Source organism: Balaenoptera acutorostrata, chromosome X (assembly GCF_949987535.1).
Source record: "Balaenoptera acutorostrata chromosome X, mBalAcu1.1, whole genome shotgun sequence".
Classification (NCBI taxonomy): domain Eukaryota; kingdom Metazoa; phylum Chordata; class Mammalia; order Artiodactyla; family Balaenopteridae; genus Balaenoptera; species Balaenoptera acutorostrata.
Genome location: NC_080085.1, coordinates 39,459,327 through 39,480,512, shown reverse-complemented (window position 1 = coordinate 39,480,512; position 21,186 = coordinate 39,459,327). Strand labels below are relative to the sequence as shown.

At 39.0% G+C, this 21,186-nt stretch overlaps 1 protein-coding gene across 1 annotated transcript; it reads left to right on the top strand.

The window, feature by feature from the left end:
- The first annotated feature begins 7,586 nt into the window (after window positions 1-7,586).
- FUNDC1 (FUN14 domain containing 1) lies at window positions 7,587-20,638 on the top strand. Its single transcript, XM_057539084.1, has 5 exons — window positions 7,587-7,774; window positions 8,518-8,674; window positions 12,019-12,094; window positions 16,992-17,120; window positions 19,125-20,638. The coding sequence occupies exons 1-5, from the start codon at window positions 7,747-7,749 to the stop codon at window positions 19,200-19,202; spliced, it is 468 nt and encodes a 155-aa protein (XP_057395067.1). The 5' UTR covers window positions 7,587-7,746; the 3' UTR covers window positions 19,203-20,638.
- Window positions 20,639-21,186: the final 548 nt, after the last annotated feature.

Below are 21,186 nucleotides of genomic sequence, written 5' to 3'. Positions count from 1 at the left end.
GCATGAGATACGCCAAAAGGTAGGCCTCTTGCACCAAACAGTTAGCCAAGTTGTGAATACAAATGAAAAGTTCTTGAAGGAAATTAAAAGTGCTACTCCAGTGAATATACAAATGATAATAAAGCTAAACAGCCTTATTGCTGATATGGAGAAAGCTTCAATGGTCTGGATAGAAGATAAAACCAGCCACAACAGTCCCTCAAGCTAAAGCCTAAACCAGAGCAAGGCCCTAACTCTCTTCAATTCTACAAAGCTGACAGGGGGTGAAGAAGCTGCAGAAGAAAAGTTTGAAGCTAGCAGAGGTTGGTTCATGAAGTTTAAGGAATGACACCATCTCCATTACATAAAAGTGCAAGGTGAAAAACCAAGTGCTGATGTAGAAGCTGCAGCAAGTTATCCAGAAAATCTAGCCAAAATAATCAATTAATAAAGGGGGCTACAGGGACTTCCCGGGTGGCACAGTGGTTAAGAATCCACCTGTCAATGCAGGGCACACAGGTTCCATCACTGGTCTGGGAAGATCTCACAAGCCGCGGAGCAACTAAGCCCGTGCACCACAACTACTGAGCCTGTGCTCTAGAGCCTGTGGGCCACAACTACTGAGCCTGTGTGCCACAACTACTGAAGCCCGCATGCCTGGAGCCTTGCTCCGCAACAAGAGAAGCCACTGCAATGAGAAATCCGTGCACCACAATGAAGAGTAGTCCCCGCTCACCACAACTAGAGAAAGCCTGTGCACAGCAATGAAGACCCAATGCAGCCAAAAATAAAAAAATATAATAAAATAAATTTTTTAAAAATTAAAAAAAAATCAAGGTGGTTACACTAAACAACAGATTTTCTATGTATAAGAAACAGCCTTATCTTGGAAGAAGGTGACATCTAGGACCTTTATAGCTTGAGAGGAGAAGTCAAGTATATCCATACAATGGAATATTATTCAGCTATGCAAAGAAATGAAGTTCTGATATATGCTACAACATGGATAAACGTAGAAAACACTTTGCTAAGTGAAATAAACCAGATACAAAAGGTCAAATATTATATGACTCCACTTATGAGGTACCTAGAATAGGCAAATTCATAGAGACAGAAAATAGAATAGAGGTAACCAGGGACTGGGGGGAGGAGGAATGAGAAATTATTGTTTGATGATTACAGAGTTTCTGTTTGGGGTGATGAAAAAGTTTTGGAAATACGTAGTGGTGATTTACAATAGCCAGGACATGGAAGCAACCTAAGTGTCCATCAGCAGATGAATGGATAAAGAAGTGGTACACATATACAATGGAATATTACTCAGCCATGAAAAGAAACGAAACTGAGTTATTTGTAGTGAGGTGGATGGACCTAGAGTCTGTCATACAGAGTGAAGTAAGTCAGAAAGAGAAAAACAAATACCATATGCTAACACATATATATGGAATCTAAAAATAAAGTGGTTCTGAAGAACCTAGGGGCAGGACAGGAATAAAGACGCAGACGTAGAGAATGGACTTGAGGACATGAGGAGGGGGAAGGGTAAGCTGGGAGGAAGTGAGAGAGTGGCATGGACATATATACACTACCAAATGTAAAACAGATAGCGAGTGGGAAGCAGCCACATAGCACAGGGAGATCAGCTCAGTGCTTTGTGACCACCTAGAGGGGTGGGATAGGAAGGGTGGGAGGGAGGCACAAGAAGGAGGGGATATGGGGATATATGTAAATGTATAGCTGATTCACTTTGTTATACAGCAGAAACTAATACAACATTGTAAAGCAATTATATATACTCCAATAAAGATGTTAAAAAAAAATACATAGTGGTGATAGTTGTACAACCTTGTGAATGTAATTAATGCCATTGAATTATATTCTTAAGATGGCTAAATGGAAATTTTAATTATATATGTATGTATTTACTACAATTTAAAAAATTAATAATGTAATATACTAAAAGACACTGAATTGTACACTTTAAATGGGTAAATTATATGATATATGAATTATATTTCAATAAAGCTGTTTTTTAAAAGAAAAAGGTAGCACATTTTTCTGCATCTTTCTGTTTTACTTTTAACAATATATCCTAGGGAACTTTCCAAATCAGGACATAGATAAATTCTTTGTTCTTGTTTTTTTATTTACTTATTTACTACAGCTGTGGTTGTGCAGATATACTATGGTCTATTAAGCAGTCCAATAAGGCTGGACACATGGGTTGTTTTCAGTCTTTTGCTATTTCAGACAGTGCTACAGTGAATAAGTTTATACACACAAGTGAACGCATCACATGAACATATCAAGTCTGTTGTAATACTTATGAATTTTAATTAATCTGTTAAGTGAGAATTATAATGTCCAATTATTATAATTGTTGTTGAGAGTATTTTGTGTGTTTTAGGGCCATTTGTACTTCTTTTTTCTGTGAATTGTGTATGTGTCTGTTGCTGTTCTATTGGTGTGGTTGGTCTTTTATAAATTCCCTTTTAAAGGAGCTTTTATATATTAGGGAGGTTAGTCCTTTGCCTTCGATAAGAATTGCAAACATTATTCTGCTTGTAATTTGTCTTTTGATTTTGCTTGTTTTTTTATGCTTAAGTTTTAACTTTTATATAGTTAAATTTATCAATTTTTGAGTCATTTATAAAAGGTCATCCCTGTTGCAAAGTTATAAAGGAATTTGCCCAGTTTTCTTCAATTAGTTTTATTATTTTAATTTCTACATCTAGGTATTTGAGCCATTTGGAGTTCATCCAGGTACATGTTGTAAGGTATGGATTTAGCTGTATGTTTTTCCAGATGTCAGATATCACCTTAGTTGTTCCAACAGTAGTTTTTAAAATAAAGTTCATATTTACCTGACTACTTGAGATTCCACCTTTATTGTATACTCAATTCTGGTATATATTGTTTTTGTTTTGGGGTTTTTTGTTTTGGCCATGCCATGCGGCTTGCAGGATCTTAGTTCCCTGACCAGGGATTGCACCCGGGCCCTGGCAGTGAAAGTGCCAAGTCCTAACCACTGGACTGCCAGGGAATTCCCTGGTATATATTGTATTTATTTCTGGGCTTTCTATTTCAGTCTCTTAGTGTGTCTGTCTGCTCATACACCAGTATCACACTGTTTTAATTAGTAACTTTAAAAAAATTACATTTTCATGTGTGGTCAGGCTAGTCCTCTCTCATTGCTCTTCCTTTTAGCGTTTTCCTGGCTATCTTTGCTTATTTTTCTAACCAGTACTCTTTTATCACTACTGTGACCAAGCAGGCCCCTACGGTGCCTTCCCAGGACAGACCCCTCCCCCATATCCTCTGCTTTAGCCCCTGTCTGAAGTACCTAGATAATAGTATCTGCTGCACATTTCTGGAGTTGTTTTCCAGATGCAAAAACCCCCCACCAAATGGAAGAAATTAACTACTTGTGTATCTGCTGCACATTTCTGGAGTTGTTTTACAGATGCAAAAACCCCCACCAAATGGAAGAAATTAACTACTTGATGACCATGAGCATGTAGTCCCCAGACCTACTGGTGCCTAAGGATTGATAATGTTAACCCCTGTTACCTCACCATCAGCCAATCAGAGAGCTGTGCACGAGCTGATCACTTACCCTGGGACTCCTCCTCCCTCACCTTGCCTTTAAAAATGCTTTGCTGAGACCCATTGGGGAGTTTGGGCTTTTTGAGCATTAACCGTCTTGGACTACTTGTATGGTACCTTACAATAAATGCTGCACTTTCCTTCACCATGTTACCAAGTCCAAGCTCGCTCTGCTCACTGCATGACAGGCCAATAAATCGGGAGACAAGGAGGTGAGGAAGTAAAGTAAAAAGGCCATAAGTCTTGCAAAACATCTCCTGGTTTTGGCCAGCCTCGGGGAGGGGATATGTTAATTTCTTCTTTTCTGCAGCCATTCACAGGTGGGCAGGGTCAGGGTGCTTCCCTGTGAGCTGAACAAAGGCACTTTAGTTTAACATTCAGGCAGAGGGGAAGGGTTTCTCGAGGCAGGCCATTACATATGCCAATAGCTATAGATAGAACAAAAGCAACGGAAAGCAAAGGTCAGAGTAGAAGAAACAGATCCAACACGGAGTCAGATTTTGTTCTTCCCTGTTACAGCCACAACCTGGTGTCAGTTGATTGGCTTTACTGTGTGCAGGTGAGCAGACCCAAGTTTGGTTCAGTAACAATACCTTATAAACCATTTAGTTCTGAAACCAAGCAGGATCCTGTGGGGCCCTCCCTGGTACAAATCCTTTCCATGTCCCCCATTTCTTGTTTGTAGGAAATAGGCTTCATTCAGCCTCCTTGACCTTCCCTGAGTTCCAAAGGGCAGATTCAAACAGCTGGCTAATTAGCGAAGGAAGGGGATGTAGAAATAAGGGAGGAGCGGTCAAGAAACAATAGTGCAGACTTGGGGCAGGGTCCTGGTTCCTCCTCAAGGAATATACATAACAATACCTTTGAGTTCTGCAGGAACTAACGCCCCCACCCAGGTGGAGGATGGTAACTTCAGGTAACTTTTGCCTATAAAAACTTCTCCCCTAAGACCATTGGGGAGTTTGGGGTTTTAGAGCACAAGCCACCTGTTCTCCTTGCTTGGCCCTGCGATAAACCTTTCTCTGCTCCAGACTCTGATGTCTTGGTTTGTTTGGCCTCACTGTGTGTTGGGCACATGAACTTGTGTTCAGTAACAGCCAGCAGGCTAGAATCAAGTCTGCAACATAATCCATTCCAGTTTATCAAGTCTTAATGCTTTTTTTTTAGCAGAACTTGAATAAATCACTTGCAATAAAACTGTAAATACAATTTGGTAAACAATTTTTTCATTTAAGCACTTTCCTGTTATTACAGTCTTTTTAAACATAACATTCCATAATTTCCATAACTATTCATCTACCGTTGGATACTTTCCATTTTCCCTATTGTTTCTATTCCTTTTCATTATGAAAAACAAAACAAAACAAAACAACAACCCTGCAATGAGTCTCTTTATGCATAAGAACTCTTTAAATAGTTTTCGGCACTGATCTTTAGTGGGATTATTGAAGTGGCATCTTTAAAATTGTGGATACACATTACTAAACCTTCTACCTGTTTATACTCCAACAAGCTAGTTCATGCAGCATCAACTTTGCCACACTTTTCTCATCAGCAATTGATTACCTCACTGCTTTGAAAGGTCACTTACAGCATTTTAAGTGGGCAAATGTGGGGTGAGTGGGGTCCATTGTGTTGGGATTAGTGGTAGCCAATGGGGGAGGTTAGATTGCCCAGGGACTGAATTGTTCTTCTGTTTGTTTGTCTGCTTTTTGTTTTCTCAATTCTGACTAAATTGTTTTTAACAAACGAGGTTTCCAAAGACAATGAGGAAAAGTGGAGGTCAGGAAGGAATAGTTTCATTACAGTTTCATTATGGAGTAAACAGAAAATGTTTTCTATTTCAAATAAGTTACTCATAAACTTTTGGAACACTACCCATTGAAAAGCTGGAGGCTACATGAATTATGTTTTGGTACAGTTGGTACCAGTGTTAAGATATCAGTGTTCACAATGAAAATGTTTATTACTGCTGACTGAAAAAAACAGAAAACAAAAAACAAAAAAAACCCCACTATTCAAAGTGGGAATTAAAAAAAAAGTCACCCGCCTTGAACCCATCAGGAGGATCAAAGCACCTTTTAAAGCCTGTGTACACAATTTACACATTAAACCACTCGTCATTGAGCCAACAAAATGACAGCTTTTTCGATACTGGGAAAGAAAAAAAACTCACACTAGAAAAGTATATTATACAACCAACTTCCTTGAGGTAATGGCAAGGGCATATCACCGCAAGAAAAAAGGGAAGAGCATTAAAAAGTTCCTTCTCGGGCTTCCCTGGTGGCGCAGTGGTTGAGAATCTGCCTGCTAATGCAGGGGACACGGGTTCGAGCCCTGGTCTGGGAAGATCCCACATGCCACGGAGCAGCTGGGCCCGTGAGCCACAGCTGCTGAGCCTGCGCGTCTGGAGCCTGTGCCCCGCAACGGGAGGGGCCGCGATAGTGAAAGGCCCGCGCACCGCGATGAAGAGCGGTCCCCGCACCGCGATGAAGAGTGGCCCCCACTTGCCGCAACTAGAGAAAGCCCTCGCACGAACCGAAGACCCAGCACAGCCAAAAATAAATAAATAATAAAAAAAAAAAAAAAAAAAAAAGTTCCTTCTCAGCCCTGAAGTCCTTTAGAGAAATGATTGCCTTTTAATTCATTTTTGGACAGGTTTTGGATGCATTTTGGATACAAAGGTCTATTCTTTGGCATCTTAAGAGCACTGTTTTGTTTCTATTTTCTCCCCATTTCTCCATAATCGTTTGATTCTAAATACCATTTCCATGACAGGAAAGTGGCTTCTTTTTGTAGTTGGCAGATATTGCTAGAAGTATATGAAAGTGTCATTTGGATGTCATTGGCCCAGTCAACCCTCTTCCAATTTGTAATTTTGCTCTTTCAGTTTGTATTTTTCATTTCTCTTTTCTCCTTTTTTCTCTTTCAGTGGCCCATCATTTGCTGTTTCTCTTATTCGTTAGCACCTCATTAGGAGTGGGTAGGCAATGGGGAGTAAAGAGTGTAAGAACTCAAACCTGTTAACTCTTGGAAAAAATATTTCAGTTAAGATCTCTGAAGTTATGTCCCTTAAAGTTATTTTGTTTCCGAAACGTGTAATCTTACACAAATTGAAGACTAGCATCTCCAGCCAGTCTTAGAATTGTATTTTGGGGGGGCACAGGGTGAGGAACTTGAATCAACCCTTGCATTTAGAGCACCAGGACTTGAAAAGCCAAGTGCAATTATGTAAGTCAGTATTTTAAATAATACAACCTCTACCAGCATTTCTTGTTTTTTCTTCATCTCCATATTCTCGGAATAGTAATACTGATAGGGCTGTTTTAATTGTACAGCGAATGCGGGTGCAATGCAAGTTCAAAACAAGTTTGGGGGTTGGTTTACGTGAACCTGAGTTAGCTGCTTGGCAATCAACACGGTTTTTCATTCAACAGAATCTCGTGGGGCTTCTGGGTAAAGAACTTGCCCTTGTTCCTGTCTGATTTAAATAATAAAAATGATGCTTAAAAATTACGTGCTCTTGAATAACTCGTGTCAGGTCAGTTCTTAGGCCTCCCTCTTCCTCCTCGGGTTCCTGGCAGGAAACGCGTGGAGAAGGAGAGGATGAAAACGTTCCAGTTCCCAGCTGCAGCGTGTTAGAAAAATTTTCCATCCGTTAGTTGAGCCCTGGACTGCTTGAAAAGTGTGGTTTGAAACAGGGTTTCTCTTATCTCTTTTTAAAAGCCTCTTTCTGGTATAGTGTTACAAATAGCAAGCGGGTTTTCGATTTAACCACCATGTGACGCCCCCTCCCCTCCAGCCCTGAGGCTCTTTAAAACAAAATAACCAAAATTCAGGTTCTGGAAATTCTAGAGGGGGAGGGGTGGGAAACCAGGCTTGCGGAGGGCAACGGACTACAATTCCCATAAACCCTCGCGGGCTGGTATCCAGCCTGTCTCTCCCCTCTCCCCTTCCCCGCGCCCCTGTGCCCTGCGCTTGCGCGGAAGGCCCTCCGCTTAGAGGAGGGGGCGGGGACAGGACTACGCGCCTGGAGGAAAAGGAGGAGGAGGAGGAAAAAAAGAGACCATAGACTTCCACCTGGGCCTAGAGCGGTTCTTAAAGTAGCGGGGAGAGGCGGGCGGGTTGGGACCACCTTCAATACTGGCCGCCGGCGGTATCATGGCGACCCGGAACGCCCCTCCCCAAGGTGAGCGGCCGGGGCCCGAAGTAGTATCTTAGAGACGGCTCACAGCTCTCGACCTTGGCTCGGGGGTGCGTCTTCCTTCCTCTGTCCCAGGGTTCCTGGGGGCTCTGTTTGCTTGAGGCAACCCTTTGAGCACCCACTTCGGACTAGACTCGCTCTCCCCTCTCGGACCCTCGCCCTCAACACAGCCCCACCTCCTGCCTTACCTTCAACTCCGGCCGTTCCTGTCCGTCTTCTAACGTTTTTTGGTTGTTGTTTTTTTTTAAGTCTTGGTTTTGAAATCATTTCTTCTTGTCGGGCCTCTAACCGGTTCCGTCAGTGGAGGACCCCCCACTTCTTTCTCCCACTGATGAAAACGGACCCTGCACTGACCCTGAACCTGAGATTTGGGGGTGACCTTTCATGCTGTGAAACTCTGAACTGACCCGCTGAGATTGGGGGGAGACCCTGCTGTGAAACTCTGACCTATCCCTACTGAGATTTGGGGTGCGGGGGTGACCGCTCTGCTGCGTAACTGACGTTGCCCCGGCACCCAGGCCCGTCTCTGGGCCTTTGGAAAGGAGATGCATGGCCCTTTACTCTCAAGGCCCTCGTCTCAGGGATTGGGTTTACGAAACTTTGTTTCCATCTGGGCGTTTTTAGCTGTATGCCAAATGTAACAATGAGTCGTAACAGATGAAAATGTACAGGGCATTTTTAACTTTCGGTTGACTGTAAATTTGTTGCTTTCATTTTTTGCTTTGAAGAATATGAAAGTGATGATGACTCTTACGAAGTGTTGGATTTAACTGAGTATGCAAGAAGACACCACTGGTGGAATCGAGTGTTTGGCCACAGTTCCGGACCTATGGTAGAAAAATACTCAGTAGCCACCCAGATTGTAATGGGTGGAGTGAGTGGCTGGTGAGAAAAACATCTTTTTCTTTTGTTAAATTTCATTGGGAGCCTGACTGCTGTCCTTCTGAATCTGGGCCAATTACGTGCTCAGTCGGTGGCTTTACACTGTTAATCCCAGAAGAGCTGGACCTTGAGGCTTTTCTCTGTGGTATGATTAGTGTAATCAACACTCAGAGACTGTTGGGTTTCGGTGATATCCTCCTCCACCCTCCACTCTTCCCTCCTCACCCTTCCTTTGATTCTTTGTATATTTTCGCCCATCTCAGATTTCACAGATATAGTGAATCTGATTCAGTGACAGTGGGTAAGGAGGGAAAAATATAGAAGAGTTAATTATATGTAAATAATTTTTACTTGTTCAGTGCTAACAACTGGAAAACCCTGGGAGAATTCCCACAGTAAAAAACTGGTCTCCAGGATTATCAGCCCTGTGGAGAGCAGTGTAAAATTCTCAGTAAAAAGTACTGATTATGATACAGATGATTCTAATTTGGATTATGACAATACTTTGAAGAAGAGTTGTAGATTGGGCCTTGGTTGGAATTAAAGTACTGATTGCTTACTCAGTAATAATACTGTGGAGTACATTAAGGGGGAGAGGTTAATAAGCATTAACCTAACCAGTTAACATTTCAGATCACATGATTATATAATTGCTACTGCAGATGTAATTCTGTTATTCTTAGACTAAAAGATTAGCCAAATAACAAGGGTCAGAAACAAGTTTGACTCTTTATTTTGAAAATGTTCATGACCCTAGAGAATTTCTGAAGTTAGTGTACGTGCTTAACTTGTGAGTAATCATTTATTTCTTAGATTCTAAGTTAAATTCATCCTACATTGATTTAAATATTTACATATGTAAACTCAGTGAGTATAAAATGATTTTTTTGATTTGTGTTTTACTTGCACCTGGGAACAATGGTGCACTCTTCTATGCCTTTTTTTTAATAAATGCCATTTTATGGTAGAAACACTCACTGTGAAGATACTGTGACAAAGAGGTGAAGTATTTATTCATGATGTGTACTTATTAGTGCTGCTTATGAAAAAAGCCTGCAGTTAGATGCCTGGTCAGAGCCCTGGTTTTTCAGATGATTTTTCACAGGCCGGTGGTACCTTGATGCCCACAATTCAGGGCCTGGCCTTCTGCTTAAATAAGCTCACAATTTGGTGCCATGGGTGATGGGTTAATGTGAGTCAAGGCCTAAAGCCCCACCTTAAAAGAGACTAAAAAATAATTGAGCAATAGAATTAAATTGTTGTGTGTTTTCTCCTTGTAGGCTAAGCTTGGTGAGAAGCCCAATAATTGGCAGAAGTTTGCTTGGAAAGCCTAGAGACAGAAGAGGGGAAGTTAGTAGACTCATTTTAGTGGCTCATGCCATCAAGCAAAGGATAGACATGCTTGTGGAGCACATTCTCCAGGATACTGTTAAGACCTGGCTGCTGCTTGCCTCCTCTGCTCCCTTTTCTGAGTCTTTGTTGCTGTCTCCCCTACTGAGGGACACATATGTTTGAACTGTAGCCAGGTGTCAGTCCAGGAGCTGTGTAATAGGACTCTAATATTATACAGGTGATTTGTTGCAATGACTTCAGATCCAGTGTAATAAATTTTTGCAATTTTCTTAGGGTATGAAACTGATGTACTGTTGTGGCATACATTAAGGAGGAATGGTTAATAGATGTTAACTTAACCAGTTAATAATTCAGACCAATTCAGGACATGAATGGGAAGCTGAAGAGATTATGTTTAGCTGTAGGTAACTATAGGTTCTTGATCATAATAAGAAATTAAAACTGATAGCAGGATGGGTGGCTGCTAGGCGAGATGGGAGGTGTGAAGATTAGCTAGAGTGTCCTTAGTGTGGTCTGGAAGCTAGGTAGTGATGCCCTTGAGGAAAGAAGACAATCAAATGATATTTTGGCGATACTCGAGTGTATAGAATTGGCCGTCAGTTGGACCCCAAAGGCAATGAAGAAGGCAGCCTGAGATGAGCATGAGGTAACAAGCCTAGAGAATGGTGCAGTCCTTACAAATTGGGACCTTAGCAACAGCTGGTTTGGTTGGAAAGATGATGTTTGCTTTGGGACATTTTGAATATTTTGTTCTGGGTGGCAAGAGAAGCTCATCATTTAATTGGAAATGTAAATTTTCCATTTATGAAGGTGTATTAGTTTCCTAAGGCTGTTGTAACAAAGTACCACAACTAGGTAGCTTAAAATGAGAGAAACTTATTCTCTCACAGGTCTGGAGGCTAGAAATTTGAAAGGTGTCAACAGGGTTGGTGCCTTCCTGGAGGCTCAGGGAGAATTTGTTCCATGCTTCTCTCCTATCTTCTGGTGGTTGCCAGCAATCCCTGGCATTCCTTGACTTGTAGACATATCACTCCAATTCTGCCTCTGTCATCACATGGCTGTCTTCCCTCTGTGTGTCTCTATGACATATTGGATTTGGGGCCCACCCGACTCCAGTATAGCCTCATCTGAACCAACTACATCTACAATGACCTTATTCCAAATAAGGTCACATTCTGAGGTTCTAGGAAGGACATGGATTTCGGGGGTGACACTGTTCAACCCAGTACAGAAGGCTGGAGTTGGAAATCTGAGATTCTTTTGCACACTGGGTCTAGAATACTTAAGGGAATAATGAGCTCACTGAAGGAGAGAATCAAAAAAGAAGTATGGGTTGACATCCTTACAGGATAGATGAGACAAAACAGGTTTAATATAGAGATAGAAATAGATAAGGAAGCCACGAGAAATGTGGGCTGAAGTATAGTCGTGAAGGTGGAACTCCAGCTGAACCTTAAAGGGTAGGAAAGTTTTAGATAGGTAGAGCTAGGTAGAAACCCCTAGAAACAGGGAGGTTAATAGCTTGAGCAACAGTGGTGACATATTTGGAAACTGATTGGGTTGGAGCAGAAGGTTTGGATAGAGTGAGAGTCAGCCAGGTGTGTGGAACATCTTGAGTGTATTAAAAAAAACAAAACAAAACTAAGCACTTTTATTATGAGGAATTTCAACTTAATACAAGTGTAGAAGGAAGAGTATAATGAACCCCTGAGTACTCAACGTTCAGTTTCAGTAGCCAGTCTTTTTCCTGTAAATTCCCCTCTTCTTCTCTCCATCCCTTATTTTGAAGCACATCTCAGGCAATTTAGATTATGCACTTTTGACTAGTCTATATAACTGACGGGAAACATTGTGGGTTTCTGAGCGGGTAAGGGACATGATCAAAAGAACTGGGAAGACATTAAGATTTTATTAGGAAAGCAATGAAAAGTAGAAGGGAGAGAGTTTAGTACATCATTGATTGTTCTCATCCTTTGTCATTTCTTCCATTAAAGGTGTGCAGGATTTTTGTTCCAGAAAGTTGGAAAACTTGCAGCAACTGCAGTAGGTGGTGGCTTTCTTCTCCTTCAGGTATGTCAGAGCTTTCTGTCCTTGCCTCTGCTTACATATGTAGCCCTTAGGAACTGAGAAAGTCAAGTTTAGCCATTTCACTCCTGTCTATTTTAATAGAAGATGGAATTTCTCTTTTAGGCATCAGTTTATGGAAAAACTAAAATGAGTTTTGAAAGCTGGCATGTGTCATGAAAAGCATCTATTTAAATACTTCTGAGGTTTTTTAAGCATAGTTTGATCCCAGCTATTAAAAACACAACTGTTAAAATTTGAGGTATCTCATTTTTTGTTATTATTTACCTAAATTTTCCTTGAAGCATCTCCCTAGAAAAATAAACATTTCATCAATAGCATAACCTGTTCATGCTGGCCATTTAAAACATATATTTAAAATTCACACACACTCTCAAGAGCCTGCTGTATAAAAAAATAAATAAAATTAAATTAAAAAAAATTCACACACTCATACACAATATATAAAATTCAAGAAGTCTCTTTCCTGTTTCCTAGCCAGTTTTCCTTCCCAGGGGGAAATTCTGTTAGCAATTTCTAACATGTTTTTTAAAACTAGGGAACCATAGTAATATAGAAAGTGGAAAATTGGGTTTAAAAAAAATCATTCATAATCCTATTTCTGAGGCAAGTGGATTTGAAATTTTAGTCTTGTTCATGTTCCTCTAAGTATAAGGTTCAAAAATGCTTTGCTGTTAGAGGATGTTTATCAGGATATTATCTGGCATTCATGTCTGTTTGGCATATATTTTCCCAAAAATACCATTCCCTGAAGATCAAATATAGTAAATCCTAAAATTGAAAATTTCTGGGAATGAATGTTAGCAACAATTTTAAAGACACAGAAATCTGTCAGATTTTAAAAATGATTGATGGTCATAGCAACCAAAATCTGACTTCAGCACCTAAGCCATTGATCATGTAATAACCAGTGTCATTGCCTGAAGTACAAAGGGACTGGATTCATATGTGTTAAGCACAGATTTTAAGTTGTTTACTAAGCAGTTCAAAAAATATATATATATATATATATTTTTTCTCTTGGTGGTATTATTAGGGGTAATTGCTTATTACTTGTGGTAAGAGGTAAAAAGGAATATGGTTCATATCTAAATTTAGTCCTTTGGATGAATATGCCAGTATTTGTACAAAGGAGAATTTTATTTAAGCTGATTTTTGACTTGGGTTTATATAGAACCAAGAATTAAGATATTTATATAGTTATCAAGAATCAAGATATTGAATTCTATAGCTATTTTGAAAACTCAGTTGTCATTTCTGTTTAGTGGAAAAGGGTACTGGACCAAAGCAGAGTTCCCTAAAATGTTCACAGATAGAATTATGCATTTCAATGTAAAGGGTACTGGACCAAAGCAGAGTTCCCTAAAATGTTCACAGATAGAGAGAATTATACATTTCAGTGTACGCTGCATGTCAGTTTTTCAGGAGTCCGTTTCAGTCCACTTGATATGTACCCTTCAAACCCACGTTTTGCTGTTGCCACCTTCTACTTCGTGTCTAGTCCACATATTGTTTGAAGTCACTGATTAGAAGAGCATGAGACCTGTCAGCATCAAACCAATTTTTCCCACAAATATGACTTACCTTGAAAACTCAATAGAAGGAAACAAAGAAGAAAAAAGAAACAAATGGCTTTTAGGCTAATTACCTATTATTTAGTCTCGCTTCCATATTTTTATTACCTTTACTTATATTTAAAGATAAATATTAGTTTGCTGACAACTTAAAGCTTTTCTAGTAACTCAGGTGTTTTCCAGTAGATATTTACCACACTGCCATCTTAGAACAGACAGTGGTATATAAATCTTTTAAATTTATTTTTTAGTTTTTTTGAGTTGTACATGCCCATAATTCAGAGGGTCAAGTACATGTATAATGCTCATTACAGATTAAGGTAGTTCTTATTCATTTATTTTTGGTTGCATTGGGGCTTCATTGCTGCACGCAGACAGGGCTTAGTTGCTCCGCAGCATGTGGGATCTTCGCGGACCAGGGCTCAAACCCGTGTCCCCTGCATTGGCAGACGGATTCTTAACCACTGCGCCACCAGGGAAGTCCCTTAAGGTAGTTCTTTGCCTCCCTCGCTACCTCCCCATTTTTCCCTCCTCTGAGGTAACCAGTTTGAACTATTAGCTGATTCTTAAGGTATTCATTTCCTTTTTCCTAGACAAGTGAATTGGACATTTCTTTATCTTTCAGTTTGAGGTATTAACTGTTGGCTTCCCGTTATGGAATATGGGAATTTAGCTATGATGTATTGAACTTCTGTGTGCCCCACCCCCCCAACCCCCACATCATCTGAGTATTGTTATTTCATAATTGTGTTAGATCATTACCTGGAGTTCACTGAGCTCTGGAATCTGTAAATTAATGTCTTTAACCATGTTCAGGAAGGTTTTGGCCATTATTTCTTTAAATATTTTCTCCTATTCTTTCTTCTCCTTCTGAACATTACTCTGATTGATGCATGTTGGGCTCTTTGATAATGTTCTGAGGTTTCGTTCATCTAGTTTTTCAGTCTTTTTTTTCAGATTGTGTAATTTCTAGTGCTCTAGCTTCAGGTTCACTGACTGTCTGTCATCTACCTTCTGCCGTTAAGGCTATCCAGTGAATTTATTTCAGATATTGTATTTTCCAATTCTAGAATTTTCATTTGGTTCTTTTTATATTTTCTGTATCTCTGATGAGATTTCTTATCTTTTCATTGATTACAACTGTAGTTTCCTTTACCTCACTGAGCATAGTTACGTTACTGCTTTAAAGTCCTGTGAATTTCAATATCTGGGTCATCTCAGAGTTGGCATCTGTTGTTTTTCTTTTGTGACTAGGCCACATTTTCTTGCTGATCATATCAAATAACTTTGTATTTTATCCCTGGGCATTGGGAATGTTACGTTGTGGAGAATCTGTATTCTGTTTTATTCCTCTGAAGTTTGTTAATGTTTTCATTTTAGTAGGCAGTTAACTTGGTTAGACTCAAATTGCAGACTCCATTTCACCTGTGGTGGATAGTGGCTCAAATCTCAGTTTATTTTTTTTTAAGCCTTGGCCAGAGTGCTTCGTTATGCCCCATGAATGTGTGGTTCAGAACTTGGGTAGAGTTTACACATAGAATTTGGGGCTCCCTTTCTCTAGCTGTGTCCTTTCTGGCAGCTGTTATTGTCCTGGGCTCTGCCCTCTGGTTCTTCAGGCAAGAAAGGTGGCATGTTTTCTATTGAACTTTTAGCCACCCTGCAACTGCATCATGTCCTCAGGACAAAGCCAAAAAAATGGGCAACTTACCTTACATTGGTCTCTTCCTACAAGTTTCAACTCCTCTTCAAAATCTGCTTCCTTTTGTTAATTCTGGAGCCCTTGTGTTTTATCCAGGGTTTATAGTCGCTGTCTATGGGAGGGACCTTAAAGTTCATCATCCCCTCCATGTATGTGACCCAAATTGCCATGTCAGGTATTGCCAGGAAAAGCTTTCACTTGCCATTTGGTTTCATTACCACTTTGTTTTGCTGAGGCTAGAGTTAGAAGTGATAGAAGGTGAGTAAATATAGGGATAAATGCAGATAAATAGATTCTTCTATGGAGTCATTCACAGTGAAAATGGAACCTAAGATTCCCAGCCTATTTATATAAAATCAGATATTTTTATTTTTTTCAAGTATTTTATGTGTTGTTTATACTTAAAGTGATGTATTAAAAGATTACAAAGAAAGCATAAGCTTGGTAGAAGTGATTTATAATGGTATACAAGGCTCAATTGTTTACTACTCATGTGATTCTTTATATGTTGATTGTATTATTCGGAGAGACTACCTTTACTGACTTAACACACACACTGTTGTTCCTGCTCAGATTTTGCAGTGTCTCAGTAGCACCATATGAGAGTTTTTCTTAGGGTTAGTAGGCATTTAGCTGTAGTTTTATTAAAAGGATTTATGGCATGAAGGTTGTGTAGAGCATATTTTCTTTTATATTTCACTTTCAAAAGCAATTACCAGAAAGTATTCTTAATTTGACTAAAGAGTCAGAGTTAGTGAAGAGCCTTTATCAAGCTACTTTAGTGACCTAGTAACTGATTGGCTACTGATCTCTTATCATTAAACATCTCTTTAATTAAAGGTACTTTTTTATTAGCTATATAATCTCAGTAGTCTCTGTGCCTTTTTAGCTAATTCTCAAATTCCAAAAATTATGATAGAATTATAGAATAGTTATAATACAATTTTTGGAATCTTTTCCCATTAAGTACTATACTTCTCTTAACATAGTGTTCATCACATCTAAGTAATTATTTATGCTTAAGTCTGTTTTCCCTAATGGACCATAAGCTCGCTGAGGGTGGGGACCTACGTCTCCCTTGTTCTTGGCCATAGCTTGGAGACCTAGAACAGTGCTTGGCACAGAATAGGCACTCACTGTCTGTTAATGAATAAATTAGTGGATAAATTGTGATTTCTTACCCATAAGCTTCATACATTTCTTGAAATCTAAATGTTCATATATTGTATTAGCAACCTAGTTGGTTTAGAATTAACCTTTTTTTTTTTTTTTTTAAGAAACAACAATGTGATTTTATTTATTTATTTATTTTTTGGCTGTGTTGGGTCTTCGTTTCTGTGCGAGGGCTTTCTCTAGTTGCGGCAAGCAGGGGCCACTCTTCATCGCGGTGCATGGGCCTCTCACTATCGTGGCCTCTTTTGTTACGGAGCACAGGCTCCAGATGCGCAGGCTCAGTAGTTGTGGCTCATGGGCCTAGTTGCTCCACGGCATGTGGGATCTTCCCAGACCAGGGCTCGAACCCATGTCCCCTGAATTAGCAGGCAGATTCTCAACCACTGCACCACCAGGGAAGCCCCTAGAATTAACTATTTTTATCAAATTTTTGCAGATTGCCAGTCACAGTGGCTATGTGCAGATCGACTGGAAGAGAGTTGAAAAAGATGTAAACAAAGCAAAAAGACAGATTAAGAAACGAGCCAATAAGGCAGCACCTGAAATCAACAATATAATAGAAGAAGTAAGACAATGTACATTTTTGGCTCTTTTTTTTTAATGAATCTCAGTAGAAAATGTGACTAGGGATTATCTTCTTTAAAAGAAAAAATTGATGTTTCTGGTCATGTCTAGAGTGTTAAGTAAAATTTGGGATCAAGCCACCATTTAAATCACTCATTATTTTTTTTAGTTGTTAACTAAAACTACCTATTTTTATTTTTGAGGTGGAATAGTTTGAAAATGTATATATTATTTTATTAATATATATTAGTTTTATCGTGTTTTTATGTGAATTTTGCCTATTTTCTTCTTATATTCTGTTTAGAATTGAATTGAATGCTCCTTTGCCTTTATTTTAATTCTGTCCTTTTACTTCCCCCAACTTTTATTTTGAAAAATTTCAGATCGGTTGAAAACTTGAAAGACAAAAACAGTGAATACCCAAATACCCTTCACCTATTCATCAAATTGTTCACGTTTCACAACATTTGCTGGTTGTGTGTGTGTGTGTGAGATTTGCCCTTTTTTTTGTTTTTTCCCAAACTGTTTGACATCATGTCTTTTTATTCTTAAATACTTCAGCACATATGTCCCAAGAGTACAGATATTCTCCTGTACTATTACCATTACCCTTTTTAATCCCCCCAAACTTAACATGATACAATAATATTTCCTAATATACAGTTCATATTACAATTTTTCCACAAAATATCTTTTACATCTTTTCCCCCCGATTAAGAATTACATACTGCATTTGGTTGTCATGTCTCTGAAGTCTCCTTTAATCTTAGATGGTCCCCTCATCTGTTTTTTTGTTTTTGTTTTTCTGTCTTTCATGACACATTTTTGAAACATCTAGGCAGAGTATCGTACAGTCTGGCTTTGTCTGATTGCTTCTTCATGATTTTATTTGGGTTAAACATTTTATCAAGGTGTTATTTTTTTGATCCTGTGCATTTTTTCCTACTGGCTAAGTGAACTGACTGTTAATAAGTATCATTGTGCATGCTGTGGGAATTTATTAAATCATCTATGTTAATAACTTGCTGAATGGACCATTTATGCCAGCCCTATAGGGAGATATCTTTTTTTTTTTTATAAATTTATTTATTTATTTTATTTTTGGCTGTGTTGGGTCTTCGTTTCTGTGCGAGGGCTTTCTCTAGTTGCGGCAAGCGGGGGCCACTCTTCATCGCGGTGCGCGGGCCTCTCACTGTTGCGGCCTCTCCCTTTGAGGAGCACAGGCTCCAGACGCGCAGGCTCAGTAGTTGTGGCTCACGGGCTCAGTTGCTCCGCGGCATGTGGGATCCTCCCAGACCAGGGCTCGAACCCGTGTCCCCTGCATTGGCAGGCAGACTCCCAACCACTGCGCCACCAGGGAAGCCCGGGAGATTTCTTTTTACCTGTGAGAATTTTGCTGTCCATATGCCTGTTATCTCAGAAGCAGGAAGTTTAGTGGGCGTGGCTGGGGGCTCTAGGCTCCTTCAGTTTGTAACGGACAGCCCTGGCATCTTGCCTGGTTGTTGGCACCTGCAATAGTAGGTATACAAGAATTTTTGCTGAATATTTACTGAATTGAGGAAAACATCTGAAAATGATACTTAGCTCTGGATTTAATAATTAAGAGTATTTTTAAGAATTTATATCTTTTCTTTTTCTTATTGTGGTAAAATATACATAACATAAAATTTACCATTTTAACTATTTTTTAAGTGCATAATTCACTGGCATTAAGTACATTCACACTTTCATGTAACCATTACCACTATCCATTTCCAGAACTTTTTCATCATCCCAAGTAGAAACTCTAACCATTAAGCAGTAACTCCCACAATCAACCCCTCTCCCCAGCCCTCGGTAACCTCTGTTCTACTTTCTGTCTTGATGAATTTGACTATTCATATAAGTGGAAATTATAACAACATTGTCCTTTTTTTGTCTGTCTTATTTCACTTAGTGTAATGTTTTCAAGATTCATCCATGTTGTAGCACAATTCAGAGTATTTTTCTTTAAACTTTGTTTCAGGCAACAGAATTTGTCAAACAGAACATTGTGATATCCAGTGGATTTGTGGGAGGCTTTTTGCTAGGCCTTGCATCTTAAGGATATGAAGGTTCTATCACAGCGGAGTCACCTCTGAGAAGAGAGATGGTGGTGACAAAATGGTCTCAGCATTACCCATTGACAGATTCTCCAGGATGACAAGAAACAACTAGCTGGACAGTACCAAACTCACTGCTTAGCATTTTGCCATCTGAAATTTGGGAGATTAGTATCTGCTATAAAACAATCTATATGGGCTGTGTATAATAGTATTCCTGAGCAAAACATGGCTTTCATTATTTTCTAAAAACTTGCATTTGTTTAAAATTTGCCTATTAAACACCACCGTTGGATGTAGATATGGAGAGAGAAAAAAATCTGTTGGCTATGTTCCCCAGTGAAGTATCATCCTCATTTTATTTCAATAAGATGTTCTCCATTGTGCTTTTTAGTATAGTGCCAATAATTTAAAACTTTGTATTATAGCTTCAACAGTAAGGCTGACTTATTTTTAAAGATATGTTTGCAATAAACTGAAGGACTGTAATGCCCTTTTATGGAAGGATTTACAAATAATAGAATTATCAAAGATATTAAACAAATTTAATACCATTTTTTAGGTTGTTTTTTCCTGCAATTCTTACTTTGCTTACTATGTAATAACTGTAGTAAATGCTCTTCTAGGGAAATGCTCTTCTAGGGAAATACATGTCTAAAGCTCTTTTTCTTTTTTTTGATGTCTGTAGTTGTAAAAATATCTTCTTGTATATAAGCTTCTAATTTTTTTATTCATTTGTTTATCTTGGCAGCCTGGGTAGAATTAATTACTTTGAGGGTACATATAGTTGGGTCACTGATTCGTTTTATTAACTTTGAGTGAACCTTGTTTTTCATTAAAAAAATCCTAATTATTATTTTGACTCTTTCTTTACAAAGAGGTAAAAATCACCTTAAAATACTTAGTAGTATAGTATGAATTTATTGTCTGAAGAACAGTGATTTTCTATATAATCATGAAATTGTAGTTTAAAGAGAATCATCTCTTTGATCTAGTCTGAGATGTAAATGCTGAGGCTTTCAGCTTTTTAGGCAGCATTTTATGTTGGTCCCAACACTAGGCCGGTTGACTTGTTTCTCAGGGCCGATATCACACTCCCTCAGAGGGTCCTTGGCCTAGACAAGCTTTTTGTATTGTTTGTTTTGTCCAGAGTTCTACGTTGGAATTGGGAAAAACAGCAGAACAGCGTGTGTTGGAATCTTCAGACTGGAAAGACTGCAGATACTCAGACTATCTCCTTTTGATAGGAAGTCCCTATAGTATTTTTTGTGTATTGTAAGCATAAGCTATTTCATACTTTCAAGATTGTTACAGTCTGTGTGCTTTCATTTTTGTAAGACTCCTTAAAATTGAATGTGGGATTGATCTTCATTTTCTTCCTTTACTCACAGCACCTCAGATAAAATGCTAAATAAAACTCAGACTTTCTTAATATGAAGTGATTTTGCTTATAAATACTTAATTTTTCTTCTTTGAGCTTTCCTCTGTTTCTGCCTTGCCTAGCTTTTCATGACTGTGGAATTAAAAGGGAAAAATATTCTACGTTAGGCAGAACCTGGGCCGTGCTTCTGTGTACCATGTCTGCGTGATACCTTTCATCTGATGCAGTGTGGCAGGCTACCGTGGGAAGCTCTAGGAGCTGGCTCAGTTTGTTCATTTTGGAAATATTTATAGTGTCTGTTCTGTGTATGATACATTGGGAAAGTGGGGGGCACGAAAATGTGCCCCCAAATAAAGACTAAATATTCCTATACGAAAAGTTACATACTAATATAGGAGAACCTGGCGTATGATTTAGTGGCAAATGAGTTGTAGAGGTAACTACTTTCAGAGTCCAAACATGAATGAAAAGTGAAAAAGAGCACTTCAGTTTTTACCTATACATTTCCAAGTATTTGTTGATTTGTTTGAAAATATTTGTATACCACTGTAAAATATTATCAGCTCTCTCCATACGCTCTCCTCTCTGTTAGTGCCCCTTGTTCT

Excerpts from the sequence above, each read along its gene's own strand:
- FUNDC1 (XM_057539084.1), top strand. The coding sequence starts at position 7,747 with ATGGCGACCCGGAACGCCCCTCCCCAAG. Across the intron at positions 12,095-16,991 it reads GTGGCTTTCTTCTCCTTCAG|ATTGCCAGTCACAGTGGCTA; the intron begins GTATGTCAGAGC and ends AAATTTTTGCAG. Across the intron at positions 17,121-19,124 it reads TCAACAATATAATAGAAGAA|GCAACAGAATTTGTCAAACA; the intron begins GTAAGACAATGT and ends ACTTTGTTTCAG.